We start from the raw sequence: 25,282 nt of genomic DNA, 5'->3' as shown, positions 1-25,282 counted from the left end.
GCACAAGGGCGTTCGTTCCCGACGCGCGTTCTCTTTCTCTCGTTCCCGACGCGCGCTCTCTTTCTCGTCCGTAGCTAGGGGCCCTGCGGTGCACAAGGGCGTTCGTTCCCGACGCGCGTTCTCTTTCTCTCGTTCCCGACGCGCGCTCTCTTTCTTGTCCGTAGCTAGGGCCCTGCGGTGCACAAGGGCGTTCGTTCCCGACGCGCGTTCTCTTTCTCTCGTTCCCGACGCGCGCTCTCTTTCTCGTCCGTAGCTAGGGGCCCTGCGGTGCACAAGGCGTTCGTTCCGACGCGCGTTCTCTTTCTCTCGTTCCCGACGCGCGCTCTCTTTCTCGTCCGTAGCTAGGGGCCCTGCGGTGCACAAGGGCGTTCGTTCCCGACGCGCGTTCTCTTTCTCTCGTTCCCGACGCGCGCTCTCTTTCTCGTCCGTAGCTAGGGGCCCTGCGGTGCACAAGGGCGTTCGTTCCCGACGCGCGTTCTCTTTCTCTCGTTCCCGACGCGCGCTCTCTTTCTCGTCCGTAGCTAGGGGCCCTGCGGTGCACAAGGGCGTTCGTTCCCGACGCGCGTTCTCTTTCTCTCGTTCCCGACGCGCGCTCTCTTTCTCGTCCGTAGCTAGGGGCCCTGCGGTGCACAAGGGCGTTCGTTCCCGACGCGCGTTCTCTTTCTCTCGTTCCCGACGCGCGCTCTCTTTCTCGTCCGTAGCTAGGGGCCCTGCGGTGCACAAGGGCGTTCGTTCCCGACGCGCGTTCTCTTTCTCTCGTTCCCGACGCGCGCTCTCTTTCTCGTCCGTAGCTAGGGGCCCTGCGGTGCACAAGGGCGTTCGTTCCCGACGCGCGTTCTCTTTCTCTCGTTCCCGACGCGCGCTCTCTTTCTCGTCCGTAGCTAGGGGCCCTGCGGTGCACAAGGGCGTTCGTTCCCGACGCGCGTTCTCTTTCTCTCGTTCCCGACGCGCGCTCTCTTTCTCGTCCGTAGCTAGGGGCCCTGCGGTGCACAAGGGCGTTCGTTCCCGACGACGCGCGTTCTCTTTCTCTCGTTCCCGACGCGCGCTCTCTTTCTCGTCCGTAGCTAGGGGCCCTGCGGTGCACAAGGGCGTTCGTTCCCGACGCGCGTTCTCTTTCTCTCGTTCCCGACGCGCGCTCTCTTTCTCGTCCGTAGCTAGGGGCCCTGCGGTGCACAAGGGCGTTCGTTCCCGACGCGCGTTCTCTTTCTCTCGTTCCCGACGCGCGCTCTCTTTCTCGTCCGTAGCTAGGGGCCCTGCGGTGCACAAGGGCGTTCGTTCCCGACGCGCGTTCTCTTTCTCTCGTTCCCGACGCGCGCTCTCTTTCTCGTCCGTAGCTAGGGGCCCTGCGGTGCACAAGGGCGTTCGTTCCCGACGCGCGTTCTCTTTCTCTCGTTCCCGACGCGCGCTCTCTTTCTCGTCCGTAGCTAGGGGCCCTGCGGTGCACAAGGGCGTTCGTTCCCGACGCGCGTTCTCTTTCTCTCGTTCCCGACGCGCGCTCTCTTTCTCGTCCGTAGCTAGGGGCCCTGCGGTGCACAAGGGCGTTCGTTCCCGACGCGCGTTCTCTTTCTCTCGTTCCCGACGCGCGCTCTCTTTCTCGTCCGTAGCTAGGGGCCCTGCGGTGCACAAGGGCGTTCGTTCCCGACGCGCGTTCTCTTTCTCTCGTTCCCGACGCGCGCTCTCTTTCTCGTCCGTAGCTAGGGGCCCTGCGGTGCACAAGGGCGTTCGTTCCCGACGCGCGTTCTCTTTCTCTCGTTCCCGACGCGCGCTCTCTTTCTCGTCCGTAGCTAGGGGCCCTGCGGTGCACAAGGGCGTTCGTTCCCGACGCGCGTTCTCTTTCTCTCGTTCCCGACGCGCGCTCTCTTTCTCGTCCGTAGCTAGGGGCCCTGCGGTGCACAAGGGCGTTCGTTCCCGACGCGCGTTCTCTTTCTCTCGTTCCCGACGCGCGCTCTCTTTCTCGTCCGTAGCTAGGGGCCCTGCGGTGCACAAGGGCGTTCGTTCCCGACGCGCGTTCTCTTTCTCTCGTTCCCGACGCGCGCTCTCTTTCTCGTCCGTAGCTAGGGGCCCTGCGGTGCACAAGGGCGTTCGTTCCCGACGCGCGTTCTCTTTCTCTCGTTCCCGACGCGCGCTCTCTTTCTCGTCCGTAGCTAGGGGCCCTGCGGTGCACAAGGGCGTTCGTTCCCGACGCGCGTTCTCTTTCTCTCGTTCCCGACGCGCGCTCTCTTTCTCGTCCGTAGCTAGGGGCCCTGCGGTGCACAAGGGCGTTCGTTCCCGACGCGCGTTCTCTTTCTCTCGTTCCCGACGCGCGCTCTCTTTCTCGTCCGTAGCTAGGGGCCCTGCGGTGCACAAGGGCGTTCGTTCCCGACGCGCGTTCTCTTTCTCTCGTTCCCGACGCGCGCTCTCTTTCTCGTCCGTAGCTAGGGGCCCTGCGGTGCACAAGGGCGTTCGTTCCCGACGCGCGTTCTCTTTCTCTCGTTCCCGACGCGCGCTCTCTTTCTCGTCCGTAGCTAGGGGCCCTGCGGTGCACAAGGGCGTTCGTTCCCGACGCGCGTTCTCTTTCTCTCGTTCCCGACGCGCGCTCTCTTTCTCGTCCGTAGCTAGGGGCCCTGCGGTGCACAAGGGCGTTCGTTCCCGACGCGCGTTCTCTTTCTCTCGTTCCCGACGCGCGCTCTCTTTCTCGTCCATAGCTAGGGGCCCTGCGGTGCACAAGGGCGTTCGTTCCCGACGCGCGTTCTCTTTCTCTCGCTCCCGACGCGCGCTCTCTTTCTCGTCCATAGCTAGGGGCCCTGCGGTGCACAAGGGCGTTCGTTCCCGACGCGCGTTCTCTTTCTCTCGTTCCCGACGCGCGCTCTCTTTCTCGTCCGTAGCTAGGGGCCCTGCGGTGCACAAGGGCGTTCGTTCCCGACGCGCGTTCTCTTTCTCTCGTTCCCGACGCGCGCTCTCTTTCTCGTCCGTAGCTAGGGGCCCTGCGGTGCACAAGGGCGTTCGTTCCCGACGCGCGTTCTCTTTCTCTCGTTCCCGACGCGCGCTCTCTTTCTCGTCCGTAGCTAGGGGCCCTGCGGTGCACAAGGGCGTTCGTTCCCGACGCGCGTTCTCTTTCTCTCGTTCCCGACGCGCGCTCTCTTTCTTGTCCGTAGCTAGGGGCCCTGCGGTGCACAAGGGCGTTCGTTCCCGACGCGCGTTCTCTTTCTCTCGTTCCCGACGCGCGCTCTCTTTCTCGTCCGTAGCTAGGGGCCCTGCGGTGCACAAGGGCGTTCGTTCCCGACGCGCGTTCTCTTTCTCTCGTTCCCGACGCGCGCTCTCTTTCTCGTCCGTAGCTAGGGGCCCTGCGGTGCACAAGGGCGTTCGTTCCCGACGCGCGTTCTCTTTCTCTCGTTCCCGACGCGCGCTCCCTTTCTCGTCCATAGCTAGGGGCCCTGCGGTGCACAAGGGCGTTCGTTCCCGACGCGCGTTCTCTTTCTCTCGCTCCCGACGCGCGCTCCCTTTCTCGTCCATAGCTAGGGGCCCTGCGGTGCACAAGGGCGTTCGTTCCCGACGCGCGTTCTCTTTCTCTCGTTCCCGACGCGCGCTCCCTTTCTCGTCCATAGCTAGGGGCCCTGCGGTGCACAAGGGCGTTCGTTCCCGACGCGCGTTCTCTTTCTCTCGCTCCCGACGCGCGCTCTCTTTCTTGTCCGTAGCTAGGGGCCCTGCGGTGCACAAGGGCGTTCGTTCCCGACGCGCGTTCTCTTTCTCTCGTTCCCGACGCGCGCTCTCTTTCTCGTCCGTAGCTAGGGGCCCTGCGGTGCACAAGGGCGTTCGTTCCCGACGCGCGTTCTCTTTCTCTCGTTCCCGACGCGCGCTCTCTTTCTCGTCCGTAGCTAGGGGCCCTGCGGTGCACAAGGGCGTTCGTTCCCGACGCGCGTTCTCTTTCTCTCGTTCCCGACGCGCGCTCTCTTTCTCGTCCGTAGCTAGGGGCCCTGCGGTGCACAAGGGCGTTCGTTCCCGACGCGCGTTCTCTTTCTCTCGCTCCCGACGCGCGCTCCCTTTCTCGTCCATAGCTAGGGGCCCTGCGGTGCACAAGGGCGTTCGTTCCCGACGCGCGTTCTCTTTCTCTCGCTCCCGACGCGCGCTCTCTTTCTCGTCCGTAGCTATGGGCCCTGCGGTGCACAAGGGCGTTCGTTCCCGACGCGCGTTCTCTTTCTCTCTCGTTCCCGACGCGCTCTCTCTTTTATCTCTCGTCCGTAGCTGTGGTTTGCCCGAATGATCCCTCGGAGCTTCGCCCCACTCATCATCATTCACCCCGTGGATATGCTGTTATTTTTTTTACCTCATTGGCAGTGATATCACAACCATGACGGAGCAACGTATCCTTTCGTATACGTCGAGCGAGGAAGCGTAGTGTTTTCTTCTGTTTTTTTTTTTCACTAAGGTTGCATGCTGGGTAATCGTGAAACACCGCTGAAATAAATGCCGCCACGTGGTTTAGAAATCAGAAATCAAAATGAAATACCTTGAAAAATTATATATCCCTAAGTGACAAGTCTGATAGCGAAGGTTGCGCATCGGAGTCGCGAAATATCTGTAGAAGCGTTCTAAGGTCCTCGTGAGCATGTGCACGTCAATTAGCGCTTCAATCATCTCGAGACGAGTGCTCTGAGAGCAAACGATAGCTGAAGGGCCAGAATTGTTCATGCGTTGCATCTTTGCGTCTTTAAGCGTTTTTGCATTTTGCCCCCACCGAAATGCGGCCGCCATGTCCGGGATTTCCTCCCGCGACTTCGTGCTTTAGAGTGCAACGCCAAAACCACTAAGCAACCACGGCTGGTAGAAGTATGTGCGTGTGTTGTGTGTGTGTGTGTGTATGTGTGTGTGTGCGTGCGGAAAAGGGTGAAGGGGAAGAACCAATAAATGCTTTACTTGAATGCGCCGCCCAATGTATACAGTGAGCAGGAGATTCCGAAACAACGCGTTCACGTGCCTGTGGTAGTGCGGCGTTTCCGAAGAATATCAGCAGCAGCTCTCCCGTGTAGAGCGAGGATACGAAGAGCGACAGGAAGCCGGACACGTCGTAGATGGTGGACCAGTACTTGTGAAGCAGACCCTCGAGCTCGGTGCAAGCAACGAGGCGGTGCGACGTCGTGACCAGGGTGAAGGCGACTACGCCGTCGACGCCCGACGTACCCATCACCTCGAGCATGCAGAAGGTGAAGTACGTCAGGCAAATGTGCAGGTACGTGTTGCTGCTCTGGCTCTGCGGGGCCACGCGCAGTGACCATATGGCCACGATGCCCATGACAACGCCGCCCAAGGCACCGACTACGTGCGATAGCAGCAGGTGATTCAGTATCGTCGCCAGACCTTGGTGCTCCTGCGGACAGGTGTGTTGTTGAGATGGCTGTTTTCGTTTATGTATTTACACGCATGCTTTGCAGTTCCGGATGCCGCATCGAGCGATGATACGAATAGACCAAAGGCTTTCGTCATCATCATCACCATCTTCGTCGCCCTAGATTTATGTCCACTGCAGGATGAAGGCCTCTCCCTGCGATCTCCAATAGATTTATGTCCACTGCAGGATGAAGGCCTCTCCCTGCGATCTCCAATAGATTTATGTCCACTGCAGGATGAAGGCCTCTCCCTGCGATCTCCAATTACTCCTGTATTACACTAGCGGATTCCAACTTTCGCATGCAAATTTCCTAACTTCATCAACACATCTTGTTCTCTGCTGTCCTCGACTGCGCTTCCCTTCTCTTGGCACCCAGTCTGTAACTCTAGTAGTTCATCGGTTATCTTCCCTACGCATTACACGGCCTGCCCAGCTCCATTTCTTTCTTTTAATGTCAGCTACAATATCGGCTTTCTCTGTTTGCTCGCTTATCCACACCGCCCTCTTCCTGTCTCTTAACGTTAGGCCAAGATTTTTCGTTCCTTCGCTCTTTGTGCGGTCCTTAACTTGTTCTCGAGCTTCTTTGTTAAACTCCAAGTTTCTGCCTGATATGTTAGCACCGGTAGAATGCAATGATTGTACACTTTTCAACGACAGTGGGAAGCTCCCAGTCAGGATTTGGCAGTGCCTTCCGTAGGCGCTCCAGCTCAATTTTATTCTTCTGTAAATTTTTTAACACGAAAGTGTTTTATGCCAGGGTCCACCAAGACTTCACTGACGTATTTCAGTCACGGAAATACGTCATAGAACATAATATGCATGCCGATGACGTATTTCCGTGACGGAAATACGTCATAGAACATAATACAAAGAAAGAAACCAGAAGAAAAAGTTCCACAAACATGCAAAATTTGGAAATCGAACCCACGACCTCTCGGTCCGCGACGATAGATCACCGAGCGTTTAACCCATTGCGCCACAAACGCATTTGCAGAGAGCTACACAGACGCGCCTTATATATCTAACACTCCTCCGTGTACCCGCGCTCTTGCTCGGGGCGGTGCCGCCGCCTACGAGCAGAAAAGAGAAGTACTGCATTATGACACTAACGCGCACCGACAGTGAACGCTTCGGTGGTCTCAGCACTACGACGCCTCGATGCCAGCATTCGAAGGGACGCTGGCCGTTGTATTAGTGTGTCAGTTACGTGCTTCGTCTTTCGCGTTGTGCTAGCGTGTGCAGCGTAGTGCAGCTTCCATATGCACGACGGTTGCTCATGGTCATCGACGTTGGTAGTCGTGATGGAGGAGACGTGCCACCAGGCGTCAGCGTGGGTGCATCAACGCCTAAGGGCGCTTTAGCCACAAAACACCAATAGACATTATATATCAATGTGCAATAAACATTACACTACTTCTGTGAAGACACGTTTCACTTTCGTGTTCTATACCGATTCCTACATAAGAGGGATCAACCACCTTTTTTTCTCATGATCAGGGTCCCCTGTGAGTAATTGACCTCGATAAACGTACACCTTTATTGATTCTAGAGGCTGACTGGCGATCCTGAATTATTGTTCCCTTGCAAGGCAATTGAACATTATCGTTCTCTTCTGCATGTTAATATTCAATCCCACTCTTACACTTTCTCGGTTAAGGTTCTCAATCATTTGTTGTAATTTGTGTCCATTGTTGCTGAACAGGACAATGTCATCTGCAAACCGAACGTAGCTGAGGTATTCGCCGTGGAACCTCACTCCTAAGCCTTTCCAGTCTAATAGCTTGAATACTTCTTCTAAGCATGCAGTGAATAGCGTTGGACAGATTGTGTCTCCTTGCCTGACCCGTTTCCTGACAGGTAATTTTCTACCTTTCTTGTGTAGAACCAATGAAGCTGTGAAATCTTTGTAGATATTTCCGAACATATTCAGGTATGCCTCCTGTACTCCTTGATTGCCCAATGCCTCTAGACAGCTGGTATGTCTACTGAATCAAATGTATTTTCATCAGCTATGAAAGCCATATAAAGAGGTTTATTGTACTCGGCAGATTTCTAGATTACGTGATTGATGACATTGATGTGATACATTGTAGAATATCCTGTCCTGAAGACAGCCTGTTCTCTTGGTTGATTGAAGTCGAGTGTTGCCCCGATTCTATTGGAAATTATCACGGTGAATAGTCTATATAATACTGAAAGTGAGCTATTGCGCCTATAATTTTTCATTTCTCTAACGTCTCCCTTCTTATGGATTAGTATAATGTTGGCATTCGAGTTTTCTGGTACACTTGAAGTCGTGAGACATTGTGTACAAAGGGTCGCAAGCTTTTGAAGCATGATATATCCTCCGTCTTTTATTAAATCGACTGTTATTCCATCTTCTCCAGGAGCTTTCCCGCTGACCATGTCTTGCAAGGCCTTTCTAACTTCATCGCTAGTTATAGAAGGAGTCTCTGTATTGCTGCATCGGGAAGCGTCGCACATACACACGGACAAACACAGGAAAAAAAGGAGACGTACACGGAAAGAGCGCAAACTATCAACAGGTTGAGTTGATAGTTTGCGCTCTTTATGTTTACGTCTCCTTTTCCCCCCTGTGTTTGTCCGTGTGTATGTGCGACGCTTCCCGATGCAGCAATGCACCAACTCACCCAGCAACTTCTTCTGAGCCTCTGTATCCTGTTAATCCATGCGTCGAATGAACGTAGCTTGGCTGCTCTGGGCACTGTACAGATAAGTATAGAATTCTTCCGCTGCGTTTACTATGTCACCGAAATTGCTGATGATATTTCCCTGCTTATCTTTCACTGCATACATCTTACCTTGTCCTATGTCAAATTTTCTTCTCACTGATTTCATGCTGCGTCCATATTTCGCTGCTTCCTCAATCTTTTCCACGCTATAATTTCCAATATCCCTTGCCTTCTTTTTGTTGATCAGTTTTGACAGTTCAGAGAACTCTATCTGATCTCTTGAGCTGTACACTTTGATGCTTTGTCGTTTCGATATTATGTCCTTTGTTACATGGGAGAGTTTACGTACTGGTTGCCTTGGTGCCTTACCTCCCACTTCAATTGCTACTTCTGAGATCATTCTAGTTAAGTTTAATTCATTACCTATATGTTATCCTCATCTTGATGTTCTAAAGCTGCATATTCTATAGCTGCATAAAGTTGCATCTGACCAAAGGCGTTACGCGAATTCCAATGACTCAAAGAACTTGCGATGTAAAGTACAGGGTACAGTATTCACATGACGTCACGCACACCATTTTGTAGCCCCATTCCAAGCTTCCATTGTACTGCTGCAGATAACGGGCGACCTCGATGACGCCAATCAATGCCCACTCTAACGGAGCGATTTCTTTCACTCGAAGCTATTCCTTTCTTATCATGCACCACTTACGTCTGGTCAAGTCTGTTGATAACGTAAAAGGAACGCCGCTCAAACAATTCCACAAGGACAAAAATGAATATAGCAAAAGAATTGCTACATCATTCTGTCCCAGGACTCTTGCAGATGGTGCAGCTGACGTAGTACGTGCTCTTGCTCGCCAGTCGCCGCATCAGATGCACGACGTCGAATATGCTGCAGCAAGTCCAGACTTATGCGCATTTTAAGTATAATGTATTTTAAGTACTTTCGAGAGTATTGTCGTATGGCTTCTTCACAAGTGTCTCTTCTGCGTGTTCCATGGATATAATGCTAAATTATTTCTTCCGATAATACTGGTTGATACTATTTTTTGTGCCGTAGAATACTGCAGTGGAAGCTGACAGACTGCAGGGGGTCGAGATGCATTTGCCTGGTAAAGCCCATTGAATCGTAAAGGTCACCTACAGACACTTTCACTGCAGCAAGAAATTCACACACACACACACACACACACACACACACACACACACACACACACACACACACACACACACACACACACACACACGCACACGCACACGCACACAAATGCCAGGCGGAAAGAAAAATAAATGGTTCATATAATGGCGCTTACCCTTGTATAGTCATGTAGTATGCCACTGTTCACATAAAAGCATTCTTTTTTGGACAGTGCAATAGACGCAGCGCTACAGCAGTTATCACACTTCACTTTCTTTTGCAATAAGCTTTGTTTTTTTTCTTTCTTTTTCATAAAAGAAACATTTCCTTGCCTTGTACTTTTCTGGAACACGCGTGCTGAGAAATAAAAGTGTGCGCTGGCATCCCTTACTGATCATTTCACAGAATACTCTCAGCCGTATGCCAATGTACACCTTAAGCACCCGAAGCTTCCTAGTACGCAATGTGAGTTACACACATTAGAAAAATCAATCTAATTAATCAGAATCACGTCCTAGTACTGAGAGAAAGAAACATAACTTTCTTTTGCCCAAAATTTGGTTAGAGGAGGGAGTAATGACTAGAAGCTCCTCCCATTCCTCATTTACACGGCGGCCGGCAGCCCCTGGGCCGCGGAGTCGTCTTCAGCCGTTTGGACTAGTCTTGCTTGAACATCCGACTCCAGGCTGAGCAGCACGGTTTCCCATTACTCCTCATCTCTTATTATGAAAGTTAGTTGTTGTGTTTCTGGCTTGTTATTAGTACCGATAAGCATACAATATTGGCTACATGCTCTTGAAACGCGTATTTTGTCTTAGAAAGAATCAATTCTCCACGGGAAAATGGTCCGAATCATGTCAACTCGAATGCATAGGCCGCGGAAGGCAAGTTTAAATGTTGCATGCGAGTAGTAGGGGATACTGAAAAACTGTTTTTGCGCGCACCTTATTTGGCGATAGGAAAATGCTGTAAATTTAAGGGCACTCGAATAGTTCACGTGAACAATACGAACATTACACTGAACACACACACACACAAAAAAAACTAATTTTGCCGTATAGTTCCTTTGGCTATGACCCCTAAAATGCAGCGTATTCAATTTAGTTCGCTCCTCACGCTTGCTTTATGCCAGTCCTATCAAATTCTGTGCGGCGAACCTCCGGCCTCGCAGCGAGGGAGGGCCTTACTTCCATAAGCTTCGCGGCGTGCAGGGCATTCATCAGCAAGGCTCCTACAACACTGCCGTATTTACCCTGCTTAAGCTACATCGCGATTATATCAGCGCAACAGTACAGGTAGTAAAAAAAAAAAATACGCGGAGGCTTTTTTGCAGTCAAAGGGTTCCGTATTGTACAAGCCTGTCATCGCGAAGTTCCATAGCTGCGAACAGGCCCAAAGTTTCTGATTCGCGAACAATTGAGGCCGCGAAATTACAGAGCTTTATAGTATTCAAAAGTAGAGTGCCATCCACCGACTCACAGCAAAGCGCCATCCATCATCTTGGTTACGGCCGAGCATTGAAATTGAAATTGAAGATTGAGCTGGTCCCTCGACAACAAAGCTACGCGCCTAGCTGCTGCTTTCAACCACCTTGTGCGGTGACCTCCCTCTGTTGATTGCAGCTGTAATCTAACCGGATGATCCGGGGGGACACCGGCAACAACCCCCAAGGGCTGTTTCTTTTTTTCAACAGTCTAGGCCCAACAAGATGAGGGAATGAAATTAAATCTACATGCCAAACTGTGGCCGACACGGACGACGTGGTGGGCCTGGTATCTGCTGTTAGCACATAACTCTAACTTACATCTCGTTCTCTCGTGTCTTAACCGTGATTAGTATGTTAGCCTCCTCCTCCCCTTCCCTAAAAATGAAAGATAAAGTTTTCTGGTTGACTTTTCAGCTCTTCAACTTCGTTTAAATTTGCTTTCGGAGGCAACGCTTCGTTCTGCACAAAACATTCTTTGAAAAATGACGGTTTAGCGAATGACTGATACTAGTGAACATTTTTCTATGCAATGGCATTGCTTTTTTCTAACAACGCACTATGTGATTTTTCAAAAGTGTTTTAAACAGTGCAGCGGCAAAGTTGCTTTACTAATGAAGTAAAACAAGAAAAAAAAACCCTCATGGGCCGGCACGACACCAATTTTACTCCAAATTTTCTTTTTCAGTCTGAATAAATATGAAACTTCTCAGAAGACAGCACGATGTTCCCAAACATGCACTCCAATTCGCACTGAAAAAAAAAAAAAAACAATGCGCTTTCACGTGTTTTATTATAGGGGTGCCGATGGAGTATTTTTTGTCGCCATTTAGCCTCTGCAAAGTCAAGACAACTGAAAAAAAAATGTAGGAGAAGGTTTTGCCATTAACATTAACATTAACAAAAGGGGGTTGGTGGGGGGGGGGGGGGCAGCACTATGGCGTAACGTGCGCCGACGCTAGGACATCGGTGCACGTGAATCGATGCTGCACAGCTTCGCATCAGAGCACCAAAAGTAGATGTCTGCGTGCCTTAACCCAAAGCTATGGTGGCTTCACCACGCAGCCTGCTCTTGAATCGTACGTGCGTTTCTTTTCCGCGCTTCGCTTGTGCATTTAATCACCTTGTGTTTCTTCGTTTTCGGTTCCGCTACTGACAGGCAGTGCTAGCGGGCCGCGCACTTGCAGATCTGTTCATGTTACTGCGTTGTGCGTTCAGTATGTGAACAGTGGAGTCGTCGACTTACAGACACTAAACCTGAGCGAGAATTGAGCTGTGCACAAAACGCGAGCGAGAGGGAATGCGCTCAACGCCCCATCGTGCGACAACTTCCTACGTACGAGCAGCACACGTAACAAAGTCCTGACATTGATCTAACTGCCGATCACGTTTGTCTTCCGTTTTCCCAGGACACAGACACGCGTACTGAGTTGCTGCCTTTCAGTTCGCCCACTCGAAGCGAGAATCCAGTGCAAAGAGAGCAATAACAGCTCTAGTCAGTTGCGTTCATGAACTTTTATATTTATTACCAGCCTAAACGAGCGGCACTAGTACCGGATTCGCTATTTTTTTTTTTTTATACGTGACATGTTTTCTTTCGGACGCAACGAATCTGGTGCCTTGTATTGCGCTGTAAGGTTGCTTTAAAGCCTTGGCGCAAAAATTCCAGAACGAATGAGCATTTTTTTTTCAGGGCGCTTAGCTTAGGCTGGAAACGCACACGGCCGCAAAAGGAGGCTCGGCATAGATTTCAGTTTGAAGGCAGTACACGCTTCTTAAGAATGCCGTGCGAAAACCCCATGCCGTGGCTTCGTTGATTATTGGCAGCACAATGAAGTTCACTGTTTATTATTCTCGAGACGATGAATGAGATTATTGTATTTTAGAGTCCCGAAGAGCCGCGCGGTGACCATAACCGAACCTCGTGACACACAGCCACCTCACGACTACGCCGTAACAAAGATGGTGGACATAGCCACTGTTGCCAGATGACCATGCATTTAGTATATCGTAACTTATTTGCATTAACAACGGAGATCGGTGCACCACAAGGCGTAATATGGTCGAGTAATACCCGGTAAAGTGATAAGACGTATCAACTTGCGAAAAAAAAGAAGCTTGGCGACCATTTTATGGGACGCGAAATATGCGAACGACAGCTTTGAATTCATGGCGGGGATGCTTGCACTTTGTTCTAACACTTTAGAAATGTAATAAAGGGACCTATCTTTAACACTTTCCCTGGCTTACCATGGCCGACAGCTGTATACGCAGCTTATTCTTCCTTTGCTATGAAAATCAACGGGTAAATAGGAGTTTGTGCAGCCCAAACAGGCGCCATCAAAGTCCGCGTCCAAGTGGGTAGCTGCAGTAACGTCGAGTACCTTCGTGAAGCCAGCGGTCATCACTTATTCCAACGCACAAATGCCCACCATCTGTTGCAACCAGATCGGCTATGTCCATCGTTAAAGAAAATAAAAAAAATTGAAGCACGAGAGCGACAACTGCTCACCACAAATCGAGCTACTCACACCCAGAAAAGGGATTGACTGCGAAGCATATTTCCTCACTGGTGCTTCTGTATTCGTGTTATCGGAGATCTTCTTAGGATTAAACAATATCACCTTGTATAACTATCCTAAAGCGAAAGCTTGAATTATTGCAGCAGCCAATGACCAGCGCGTGGAGGTTGCCGGCAACCATCGACTGCCCGGGACTCAGCACAAGCATGAATAGTCACATCAAAAGATACGTGTGCGCATTGCATGCCTGTTTTACATAGGCACGGGGGTGGCAATTTTCCTTTTAGCGAGAAAATAGCCAAGTTGAGCAGCAGCTAACTACCTCCCGGAATATGCACCTCCCGCGCCAATAGGAATGAACAACTGAGCTCAAGACGAACATCGCCGACAGCACCAAGAGTGAGACAAACGGGACGCGTTCGTGTTATCGAAAACACGGAAGAGAAACGGCCCGAAAATGGTCCTGCGCCGAAGAAGTATACTGCTGAGGGGAGTTAAACTGGGCTGATTTGTGCGCGTTCAACATGGCCAGCAGCACAGACAACTGAAGAGAGCAAAACATAAACCGCACGTAGACAGGGTGCCTGGTCCTGCCAAGTCCTGAAGTAGCTGAACCGCTAACACAGCTATGAGCCCGGCATGATTGTATTAGCGTTGCTCACCGCAACTTAGAGAGCAATCAAGCAATGGTTTATGCTGCTGAACAACTTAACAGATAGGCAAACGACTTCCAGAGAACTGGCAGCCAGAACATAGTGAAAGATGCTTCGTGTAGTAATCATTGCAAGTACCATGCACCCTCTATCTACGTATGTCTGAATTATCAAAACTTTTTAAAGGGCACAAAACATTTTCGCCCAATTCCGACTGTTGAACGCTTTAGTGGACGTCGTAGCTCCACACTCTTGCACGAATCTCTCCAGTCTACAAAAACCCAAAGGGCAGTGTGCAGCCTAAACGTCAAGCTGTAAGCGGACTCAAATCGAAGAATAGATTTGGCAGGTTAATATGGGCAAGCCTCGTAAGGCCGGGTATGCAATCAATGATTGCACAGCACTCTTACGTCGAAGGTGCAGAGCGGCTTGTTTACGGTACCCCATTAACGGTACCCCATTAACGTGCCATAAAGTCTACATTGGCCAAACAGGAAGGAGCCTAAACACAAGCCTGATGGAGCATCGATATCATTGTTCGAAAAAAAGATTCCGGCACTGCCGTTTCACTGTAGATACTGCTGCTGCGCAACCGAACTCGAGAAAACGAAGGTGTGTTGGAAGGAAGCAGTCAAGCTAATTAGAGAGATTTTAGAAGTGATTACAGTTCATGAGATTGAGGAAAGTGTGTGAGTTGCCCTTCGGTGACTTTTTAGAGGAGGGGAGATGCTTTTTGCGCATCTGATTGCCCAAAACGCAAGGATGGTGTGTTGAGACACTCAAGCGGTGCATTTGAAAAACGAAGAAGAGAAGTAACAGTGACATTCTTTATTCTATTCCAATTATCACTATCACATGGAGGCCCTACCCGGGTCAGATGCAGCATAGCAAGGTTTACTTAGACTTTAAAATTTACTATATTTTATTGTTTTACTGTATTTTACAGTATTGGGAGCGCGCTCAGTTAGGCCTAAACTGATGCAAAATGTTTCAGCGTGCCGGCTTTTATAGAAGCAGTTCATAAAGCAGTGTCTTTGCGGGTGCTGTCAATGGAAAATGCAGTAGTGCAACTTGGTTTTATTGTGATAGCAATTATATGGACACTTCAAGCGCATTCCTGCCGTCGTCGTCGCCGTGAGGTTCCTTATAAAGTCCAACGGCGATAAACCCGTCGCAGCGCGCCGTAATGCTGCATGTGTTAGTGAAAAGCGTGCGAGGGACGCGTGCTTTCACGTAGAGCGAACACGACGTCTCCGTTCGTGCGAAAGGCCGGGGGGGATGGGAGGGAGGGAGGGGAGGCGACGTTTAGCTGTGGCACTAAATGCGTATCTTGCGACCGGGCGCAAGGGTAACTGGTCACTCAAACTCCCACTCGAAAGGAGGAAAGCGGTAAGCAGCGCGGGAGGCAGAGTGCGCGGCTTCTACTCTGCCAGGAACTGCTTGCTTTGCGCGGCTGAGGGCTGTCGAGCGCACCGTATCTTGAAAGCCATCTCCACACACCTCTGACCTTTGTATGCGCTGTGTATTCGCCGCTGAGTTCCAGTGGTAGCGACAAACTACACGAACCTTCGGTCACTGCTCCTGCCGCGCTTGCACACGCCAGCCTTTTGACCGTGCTTGTCTGCGGTCATCGAGTGTGATCTAATCATGTTTGCTTGAGCGCATTGACACCATGCTTGTTAATTCAGTTAGTAAACGAATTTGTCCAAGTTTATGCAGCCCATAAAACTACTATCCTTACTCCGTATACTCTACTACTAAATTTGCTATCGCAATTGATAGTTCGCCTTTCGGGCGAAACTGCCACTTTTTTGTCGTGGAAAATCGTTGAGGAACGACTATTTTTAACCCTTTAACTGGCAAGATAAGAAAGACTTGACCTAGAATGTTTTTATAGCTTTAGTTCTTCTTTACTTTGTTCAAATACATAGCAATTGCAATAATAAACGGTTTCTCCAAAAACTAAGTGATATACAGTAAGTCAAAATTATTGTTCACCAGGTCTCTGGCACTTGATTTGGCAAGGTTAATGCGTGTTCTTGAAATGTACATACCTTTATGAAGTTAAGAAATAAGAGCTTGCTTAAAAAAGAAAAAAAATCGCATTGGTGAGAATATGACCCCCACGTGCGCAGGTTTTGTGACCAACTCATCTGCTGCGCACGCTCAACATTTTATTGTATCCCACTGTTTAGCAGGTACATAAATAAAGTTAAATTGAAAGGCAAAAATTATTATTTGGATTTGTCTAGTTTTTGCAGATACTTTTGTTAGGTCGACAATATTGTTGAGCTGTCAGTAAAAGTGTTAAGAATCAACTGCATGTTAGCGGCTGGTTGTAATAATAAATAATCGCTGTGTGCGGGCAACGCAAACATACGTTCGCCTCGATGATGTCCAAAACGGACCAGACGAAGAGGTTGTTGAGGATAGACTCTGCTTGCAGCATGGTCGTCAGAATCGGGTATCGGCCTTCCTCGAACAACTGGTCGGCTATGGGCAGTCGCTCGTTGGAGCAGAGCAGGATGCCGAAGAGCAGGCAGTCGTTGATGTTCATGGGGCCCAGGAAGCTGTACGCGTACAGTGCCGAAACCGCTGTGCTGATGACCAGGGTGCCCACGGCGAACACCAGGATCTCCCGGTGGCACCTGAAAGCATCGCAAGTGAATTACTGTAATAGACAGCGACAGGTCAGGAACGAAGGGGCAAATGCTGCTTGCAGCGATTGTGCATACATGAGCTAGCGAATCGTCTACTCTGAATTCGCCCGGAAAGGTTGAATTGCCCAGGAGCATACGAAAGACGCTTTCCGGTGAAGCCCCTAATGTATTGTTACGGAGCTAATTGAAGAAGACTCTCATGCAAGAAGCAGCGACGAAGAGAAGTGCAGTAGGCAGCTTGCGTGAGCTTCATGTATGACCTGTATTGCGTGTCTTCCAGAGCGCCTCTAAATGCAAATAATATGTTTACATACGCGTCTGCTAGACTCTTTCTCCTCGTAAAAAATATATTAATTTTGCTAAATATCAATATCGTTCATCCTATGTTCTGCAGTTTTCCTCCTAAACACTGCTATTGACTAAGCCGGAGTGATTTTAACACACGTTTAAAATGAGCTGCGAATTATAAATGCACTGTCCGCAGGGTCTTGCTTGCCCATGAGACACCTATTAACAGTAAATTTAACGTATTAGCCCTGCCAGGCCCCCATTCATTTCCCCAGCTTCTTCAGTGTTTTAACATCTGTATTGCTGTCACTTTTTCCACTTGAAACGGTCTACATACACTCATCTACGTACTGTGTCTGCATTATTGTATTTCTACGGTTCCCGCTAGTTCACCACTTCGCTACTTCTTCAAAAACAAGTAGCAACAGACTTACTGTCGTTTGCATCGTTGAGTTGGATGCGTGGCCCTTCTAGCATTAGGCGCCATATCTTTAATAATCACAGCCGCTGTTTCTATGGTTCTGTCACTATACTTCAACTTATTTCAGCCAAGATCTGCCAGGCGCTTTCCTAACATCGCGCGACTTGAAATCCAGAGCGTGGCTTTCCACGCAGCACCGTGCACCATGCAGTACCGTGACTATCATTCGTTCGAATGGGGCAGGGGCGCTGCAGACACCGTAAGAGATTACATTAAATTCGAACAGGCCATCAGTTGTAGCGAACGGAGTGATTTCTTTGTCTGCCGCGTGCATCGATTTCTAGCCTAGAATCTCCGTTCAGGAGATTCTAGGCTCGAAAAGTATTCAGAACCTTAGAGGAGGTCGAGAGTGTCATCAATGCGAAGCATCGGAGGGACATCCTTCCGAGTGACCTTGTTCAGGGCCCTACAATATACACAAAACGGCGCAGAGCCATCCTTTTTTTTACGAGGACAACGGGAGAAGACCCAAGGGCTCACTGAAGGTCGTACGATTTTGCGTACGAGCGTGTAAGCAACGTCGTCCTCGATGACGTTCCGTTGGGGCGAGGAAACATGGTAGCGAGGACAAGGAATAACCTTCGAGTCTGAGCAGTGTGTAACAAGGTATGTCTGTCCGAAAGCTCATGAACAAACATTAAAAAAATCGCATAGGGCTCCAAAACAGCAGAACTGGCGGGGGAAGTCGGAGGAGAAACAGCCAAGACCGATGTTGGCGTTGCGTCCGCAACACAGGCAACGGTGGTCCCTTTAGGCAGCACGTGTTCACGGGTTGTGTTCGGGGCTACTAGACAGGCACGATGACGTGAAAAGCGAAGAAGGCAGGAGGTGATGGCAATTCCCCGAGGAATGCATCGGGCTGAAGGCGTGATAAAAATGAGGGATCATCTCCCTCTGTCACGACGTCGATGATAGAGGGAGATGAGGCGGTGAGAATTTCTTCCTAGTCAGGAGGGATAACACAGTCGGCGTGTATTACTATACTGAGGCATGAGTGATCCGAAGTGAGCAATGGCGTTGCCTCCGTAAGGTTAATGGTGTATAGTCATGACTAGAAAGGAGCGCAGACGCAGGGGAGAGAAAATCTCAACCAAGAGTAACTTGTATGCGTGTTTGAAGCACTGGTAAATGATGGATGGGCTTAGAAAATGTTTATTCCACCAGAGGCGATACAAACACTGAGTCACTATGTTCTTTCTAGGGTTTTACGTGCCAAAACCAGTTCTGATTATGTGGCCCGCCGTAGTGGAGGGCTCCGGATTAATTTTGACCACATCGGGTTCTTTAAAACGGACTACAACGCAAGCACACGGGCGTTTTAACACAAAAGTGTTTTATGCCGGGGTCCACCAAGACTTCACTGACGTATTTCCGTCACGGAAATACGTCACACGAACATACACGAACATAATACAAAGAAAGAAACCAGAAGAAGAAGTTCCACAAACATGCAAAATTTGGAAATCGAACCCACGACCTCTCGGTCCGCGACGATAGATCGCCGAGCGTTTAACCCATTGCGCCACAAACGCATTTGCAGAGAGCTACACAGACGCGCCTTATATATCTAACACTCCTCCGTGTACCCGCGCTCTTGCTCGGGGCGGTGCCGCCGCCTACGAGCAGAAAAGAGAAGTACTGCATTATGACACTAACGCGCACCGACAGTGAACGCTTCGGTGGTCTCAACACTACGACGCCTCGATGCCAGCATTCGAAGGGACGCTGGCATCAAGAAGCACTACCAACGCGTTCTCGCAGAAGCACTACTAGGTGGCGTTCACCGTACTCAGCACAGCGGAGCGTGGCCTCCGCAATTAGCTCTGAAAATGTTTCTGAAGTTGATCGCGGAGGCTGCAATTACGACGCGCTGTACGCGCTGATTTGACTCGGTGACGATTCAGTTACGTGCTTTGTCTTGCGCGTTGTATTAGTGTGTCAGTTACGTGCTTCGTCTTTCGCGTTGTGCTAGCGTGTGCAGCGTAGTGCAGCTTCCATATGCACGACGGTTGCTCATGGTCATCGACGTTGGTAGTCGTGATGGAGGAGACGTGCCACCAGGCGTCAGCGTGGGTGCATCAACGCCTAAGGGCGCTTTAGCCACAAAACACCAATAGACATTATATATCAATGTGCAATAAACATTACACTACTTCTGTGAAGACACGTTTCACTTTCGTGTTCTATACCGATTCCTATATAAGAGGGATCAACCACATTTTTTGCATTTTGGCTCCATCGAAATGCGGCCGCCACGGCCGGGATCTCGTGCTGCGAGCAGCGCAACGCCTCAGCTGACTGAGCCACCGCGGCGGGTGCGGAGTCACTATGACGGCACAATTCCACCAGGACGATAACATACACGAAGTACCGAACATTGCACACAGGGCCATTTTCTGATGGATACGTAGCAAGGAAGAAATCGCACCTCTAATGGAGCCAGGTGTTGCAGGCGCTGCTAACGTACTCTATATTTAAAAGCCTCCGCGATTCTATGGTTATTCGGCTAATTTTGCCATCACTTACAATTATAATTAAAAGCAACCATACAATATATATGCCTTTTCAAGATTCTTCATTTACCATTTACATCCTTTAAGCTAATATTGCCAAACGCAAAGTAACTACTTAACCGAAGCTCTTCTGCTGAAGTGTTTGTTGCCAATGGACTCATAAAAATTGGAGCTATTTAATTTCTGAATAGCAGAAGCTCAGTTTCGTGAGCGCTGCAGGACTAATAACAAATTGTGTCTGCAAGCACCGCGTGGCGCGCAGAGACGAAGCAGTTTTAGGGGCGAAGCTCCTTAGGGTGTGGGTCGTTCCCTCTTCTAGTAGTAGTAGTAGTAGTAGTAGTAGTAGTAGTAGTAGTAGTAGTAGTAGTAGTAGTAGTAGTAGTAGTAGTAGTAGTAGTAGTAGTAGTAGTAGTAGTAGTAGTAGTAGTAGTAGTAGTAGTAGTAGTAGTAGTAGTAGTAGTAGTAGTAGTAGTAGTAGTAGTAGTAGTAGTAGTAGTAGTAGTAGTAGTAGTAGTAGTAGTAGTAGTAGTAGTAGTAGTAGTAGTAGTAGTAGTAGTAGTAGTAGTAGTAGTAGTAGTAGTAGTAGTAGTAGTAGTAGTAGTAGTAGTAGTAGTAGTAGTAGTAGTAGTAGTAGTAGTAGTAGTAGTAGTAGTAGTAGTAGTAGTAGTAGTAGTAGTAGTAGTAGTAGTAGTAGTAGTAGTAGTAGTAGTAGTAGTAGTAGTAGTAGTAGTAGTAGTAGTAGTAGTAGTAGTAGTAGTAGTAGTAGTAGTAGTAGTAGTAGTAGTAGTAGTAGTAGTAGTAGTAGTAGTAGTAGTAGTAGTAGTAGTAGTAGTAGTAGTAGTAGTAGTAGTAGTAGTAGTAGTAGTAGTAGTAGTAGTAGTAGTAGTAGTAGTAGTAGTAGTAGTAGTAGTAGTAGTAGTAGTAGTAGTAGTAGTAGTAGTAGTAGTAGTAGTAGTAGTAGTAGTAGTAGTAGTAGTAGTAGTAGTAGTAGTAGTAGTAGTAGTAGTAGTAGTAGTAGTAGTAGTAGTAGTAGTAGTAGTAGTAGTAGTAGTAGTAGTAGTAGTAGTAGTAGTAGTAGTAGTAGTAGTAGTAGTAGTAGTAGTAGTAGTAGTAGTAGTAGTAGTAGTAGTAGTAGTAGTAGTAGTAGTAGTAGTAGTAGTAGTAGTAGTAGTAGTAGTAGTAGTAGTAGTAGTAGTAGTAGTAGTAGTAGTAGTAGTAGTAGTAGTAGTAGTAGTAGTAGTAGTAGTAGTAGTAGTAGTAGTAGTAGTAGTAGTAGTAGTAGTAGTAGTAGTAGTAGTAGTAGTAGTAGTAGTAGTAGTAGTAGTAGTAGTAGTAGTAGTAGTAGTAGTAGTAGTAGTAGTAGTAGTAGTAGTAGTAGTAGTAGTAGTAGTAGTAGTAGTAGTAGTAGTAGTAGTAGTAGTAGTAGTAGTAGTAGTAGTAGTAGTAGTAGTAGTAGTAGTAGTAGTAGTAGTAGTAGTAGTAGTAGTAGTAGTAGTAGTAGTAGTAGTAGTAGTAGTAGTAGTAGTAGTAGTAGTAGTAGTAGTAGTAGTAGTAGTAGTAGTAGTAGTAGTAGTAGTAGTAGTAGTAGTAGTAGTAGTAGTAGTAGTAGTAGTAGTAGTAGTAGTAGTAGTAGTAGTAGTAGTAGTAGTAGTAGTAGTAGTAGTAGTCGTCGTAGTAGTAGTATTAGTAGTAGTAAGTAGTAGTAGTAGTAGTAGTAGTAGTAGTAGTAGTAGTAGTAGTAGTAGTTTAGTAGTAGTAGTAGTAGTAGTAGTAGTAGTAGTAGTAGTAGTAGTAGTAGTAGTAGTAGTAGTAGTGTAGTAGTAGTAGTAGTAGTAGTAGTAGTAGTAGTAGTAGTAGTAGTTAGTAGTAGTAGTAGTAGTAGTAGTGTAGTCGTAGTAGTAGTAGTAGTAGTAGTAGTAGTAGTAGTAGTCGTAGTAGTAAGTAGTAGTAGTAGTAGTAGTAGTCGTAGTAGTAGTAGTAGTTTAGTAGTAGTAGTAGTAGTAGTAGTAAGTAGTAGTAGTAGAGTAGTAGTAGTAGTAGTAGTTAGTAGTAGTAGTAGTAGTAGTAGTAGTAGTAGTAGTAGTCAGTAGTAGTAGTAGTAGTAGTAGTAGTAGTAGTAGTAGTAGTGTAGTAGTAAGTAGTAGTAGTCAGTAGTAGTAGTAGTAGTAGTAGTAGTAGTAGTAGTAGTAGTAGTAGTTAGTAGTAGTAGTTATCCAGTAGTAGTAGTAGTAGTAGTAGTAGTAGTAGTAGTCGTAGTAGTAGTAGTAGTAGTAGTAGTAGTAGTAGTAGTAGTAGTAGTAGTAGTATAGTAGTAGTAGTAGTAGTAGTGTAGTAGTAGTAGTAGTCTAGTAGTAGTAGTAGTAGTAGTAGTAGTAGTAGTCGTAGTAGTAGTAGTAGAATTGCTCAATAGATGGCTTCTTCAAAAACAAGTCGCAACAGACTTACTGTCGTTTGCATCGTTGAGTTGGATGCGTGGCCCTTCTAGCATTAGGCGCCATATCTTTAATAATCACAGCCGCTGTTTCTATGGTTCTGTCACTATACTTCAACTTATTTCAGCCAAGATCTGCCAGGCGCTTTCCTAACATCGCGCGACTTGAAATCCAGAGCGTGGCTTTCCACGCAGCACCGTGCACCATGCAGTACTGTGACTATCATTTGTTCGAATGGGGCAGGGGCGCTGCAGACACCGTAAGAGATTACATTAAATTCGAACAGGCCATCAGTTGTAGCGAACGGAGTGATTTCTTTGTCTGCCGCGTGCATCGATTTCTAGCCTAGAATCTCCGTTCAGGAGATTCTAGGCTCGAAAAGTATTCAGAACCTTAGAGGAGGTCGAGAGTGTCATCAATGCGAAGCATCGGAGGGACATCCTTCCGAGTGACCTTGTGCAGGGCCCTACAATATACACAAAACGGCGCAGAGCCGTCCTTTTTTTTTACGAGGACAACGGAAGAAGACGCAAGGGCTCACTGAAGGTCGTACGATTTTGCGTACGAGCGTGTAAGCAACGTCGTCCTCGATGACGTTCCGTTGGGGCGAGGAAACATGGTAGCGAGGACAAGGAATAACCTTCGAGTCTGAGCAGTGTGTAACAAGGTATGTCTGTCCGAAAGCTCATGAACAAACATTAAAAAAATCGCATTGGGCTCCAAAACAGCAGAACTGGCGGGGGAAGTCGGAGGAGAAACAGCCAAGACCGATGTTGGCGTTGCGTCCGCAACACAGGCAACGGTGGTCCCTTTAGGCAGCACGTGTTCACGGGTTGTGTTCGGGGCTACTAGACAGGCACGATGACGTGAAAAGCGAAGAAGGCAGGAGGTGATGGCAATTCCCCGAGGAATGCATCGGGCTGAAGGCGTGATAAAAATGAGGGATCATCTCCCTCTGTCACCACGTCGATGATAGAGGGAGGTGATGGCAATTCCCCGAGGAATGCATCTGGCTGAAGGCGTGATAAAAATGAGGGATCATCTCCCTCTGTCACCACGTCGATGATAGAGGGAGATGAGGCGGTGAGAATTTCTTCCTAGTCAGGAGGGATAACACAGTCGGCGTGTATTACTATACTGAGGCATGAGCGATCCGAAGTGAGCAATGGCGTTGCCTCCGTAAGGTTAATGGTGTATAGTCAACCAAGAGTAACTTGTATGCGTGTTTGAAGCACTACGAGCTCAATGTCGTGGCGAATGCCATCGATGAACACATGAGCGGTGGATTGTCCAGCTGTATGAATCAAAACGCCATTAGCGCAGCGAAGAACGGAACCGAGATACGGTGTCTGCACTTTCCGAAGAAGGGTACGCAAGACTTGCCGAATGACAGAAATAGCGATACCAGTGTCAATGAGCGCGTGCGCAGAAACAGCCACAACACATAGACATAGTAAATTGGCAGGATTGGCAGGAGGAATTGATATAGTTCGACGGAAAAAAGTTTCCACTCCAGCAACTGCAACTTAGTTTCTGAGTTGAGATCGAGAGGTGGCATGGCGGCACGAATCGGCGAAGTAGGGCGGCGGTAGAGTGGACGAAAGAGAATGGCGAAATGTATCCACAGACTTCACAGGGGGTGGAGAGCGGTGAGAGGGGGCCAAGTACACACGAGGTTGGTAAATCTGCAGTCGACGGACAGGCTCACGCTCAAACGTCACGTAAACTCAAGCAATGTGCCCCCGAATGCCGCAGTAGTAGCACATTGGTTAGGATTGACGCCAAGGAGTATAAGACGCCGTGGCCGTTAAATGCTTTGCCATCGGAGCTAGGTGGGTAGAAGCAGATGCAGTCGGCAAGGGTGGACATACGGGTACATCAGCTTCATATTGGGTGATGGGTGGCTCTAGTCCCATCGTAGCAGCTTTATTGAATGCTGGAACGTTAAAGCAGGCGCTGTCAGAGGTGACTGCGAGGCGACGGGGTGGTGGACCGAGTGTATGTGGTGCAAATATATGACAGTGGCGCTACTTCTTCCCTGATGATTTGAGTCCAGAAGGTGCGTACTGGTGAGAGGCAACAGAGGAGAACGTTGCATCTTGACTGCGAAGCTCCTCACATATTGTCGTGCCTATGAGATCCCATAGATCAGCTAGATCAGCCTTACCGGGAAGATTCACACTGTCGTAGAGACGCGGTACCCGAAGAAAGTGAAGCTTGTCAGGCCGCTGGCATGTAGTGGCGGTATCAGTAACCGAAGTGGGATTTTGAACCACCAAGGTATTAAATGCGATGGGGCTCATTCCCTTAAAAATATGTCGAATGCGATCTGCGTACGTCATGTCTTCTTCAATGTGCGAAGTATACGAATCACCTTTATGCTGGCAGCGGTCGGTGAGCTTCTCTTTGGCGGCATCAGATCTACAGAAATAGTGCCAAATATTTGTTGGGTCTTCTGTGTAAACGTAGCCTAATCGACGATTTCCTGTTCCTGGTTGAGGAACGATGTTTTGGCGGTGTGGGTGCAGTAAAATGCTACGCTTACTAACTTTTGATGGTCATTCCACTCGTTATAGTCGCTGACTCTGTTGCAGTCGTCGATTCAGTCTTCAATGTCGACACCACGGAGTCCTGCGAAAACTTGGGATCACGCTGACGACTATTCACAGTGCCAACTGGCGTGCTTGGGGCTGCTGGAGCTTTAGGGTTAGTAGAAACAGACACACGGGAGTCCAACATTTCGCTTGTAAGCGGGCGCACCCGGCTGCCTGAGCTCAGCTCCAGGGAGAACGGGAAGCTTGTATGGCCGCACAAAGTTCGAGGAGAGCCTCCACCACTTAAAAGGACGGAACCAGACCAAACGCTTGTATTAGGCGAGGCCGCAGGATAGCACCCGCCAAGGAGGAGGAGGTATGGAATGATTATATACAGACGAAAACGATGAGGTGCGCTAACAGCGCTCGTATATATATAGCGGAATATGGCGCTAGTGTCCAAGTATGTCAACGACAACACTCGGAACAAATGTTAGCGCATGTGTTTGCTTACACT

At 48.8% G+C, this 25,282-nt stretch overlaps 1 protein-coding gene across 1 annotated transcript in view; it reads right to left on the bottom strand.

Moving 5' to 3' along the window:
• Nucleotides 1-25,282, bottom strand: part of LOC119456641 (uncharacterized) — a 43,376-nt gene that overhangs the window by 12,718 nt on the left and 5,376 nt on the right. The window contains exons 3-4 of the mRNA XM_037718468.1: nucleotides 16,238-16,505; nucleotides 4,955-5,344 (exon numbers count right to left, since the gene is read on the bottom strand). Of these exons, the coding sequence (XP_037574396.1) occupies nucleotides 4,955-5,344; nucleotides 16,238-16,505 (658 nt within the window). The remainder of the gene's footprint in view (nucleotides 1-4,954; nucleotides 5,345-16,237; nucleotides 16,506-25,282) is intronic.

This window comes from Dermacentor silvarum, chromosome 6, assembly GCF_013339745.2.
Source record: "Dermacentor silvarum isolate Dsil-2018 chromosome 6, BIME_Dsil_1.4, whole genome shotgun sequence".
NCBI classification, from domain to species: domain Eukaryota; kingdom Metazoa; phylum Arthropoda; class Arachnida; order Ixodida; family Ixodidae; genus Dermacentor; species Dermacentor silvarum.
Note: the sequence above shows the minus strand (reverse complement) of the source record. Positions and strands in the feature narration are given on the sequence as shown.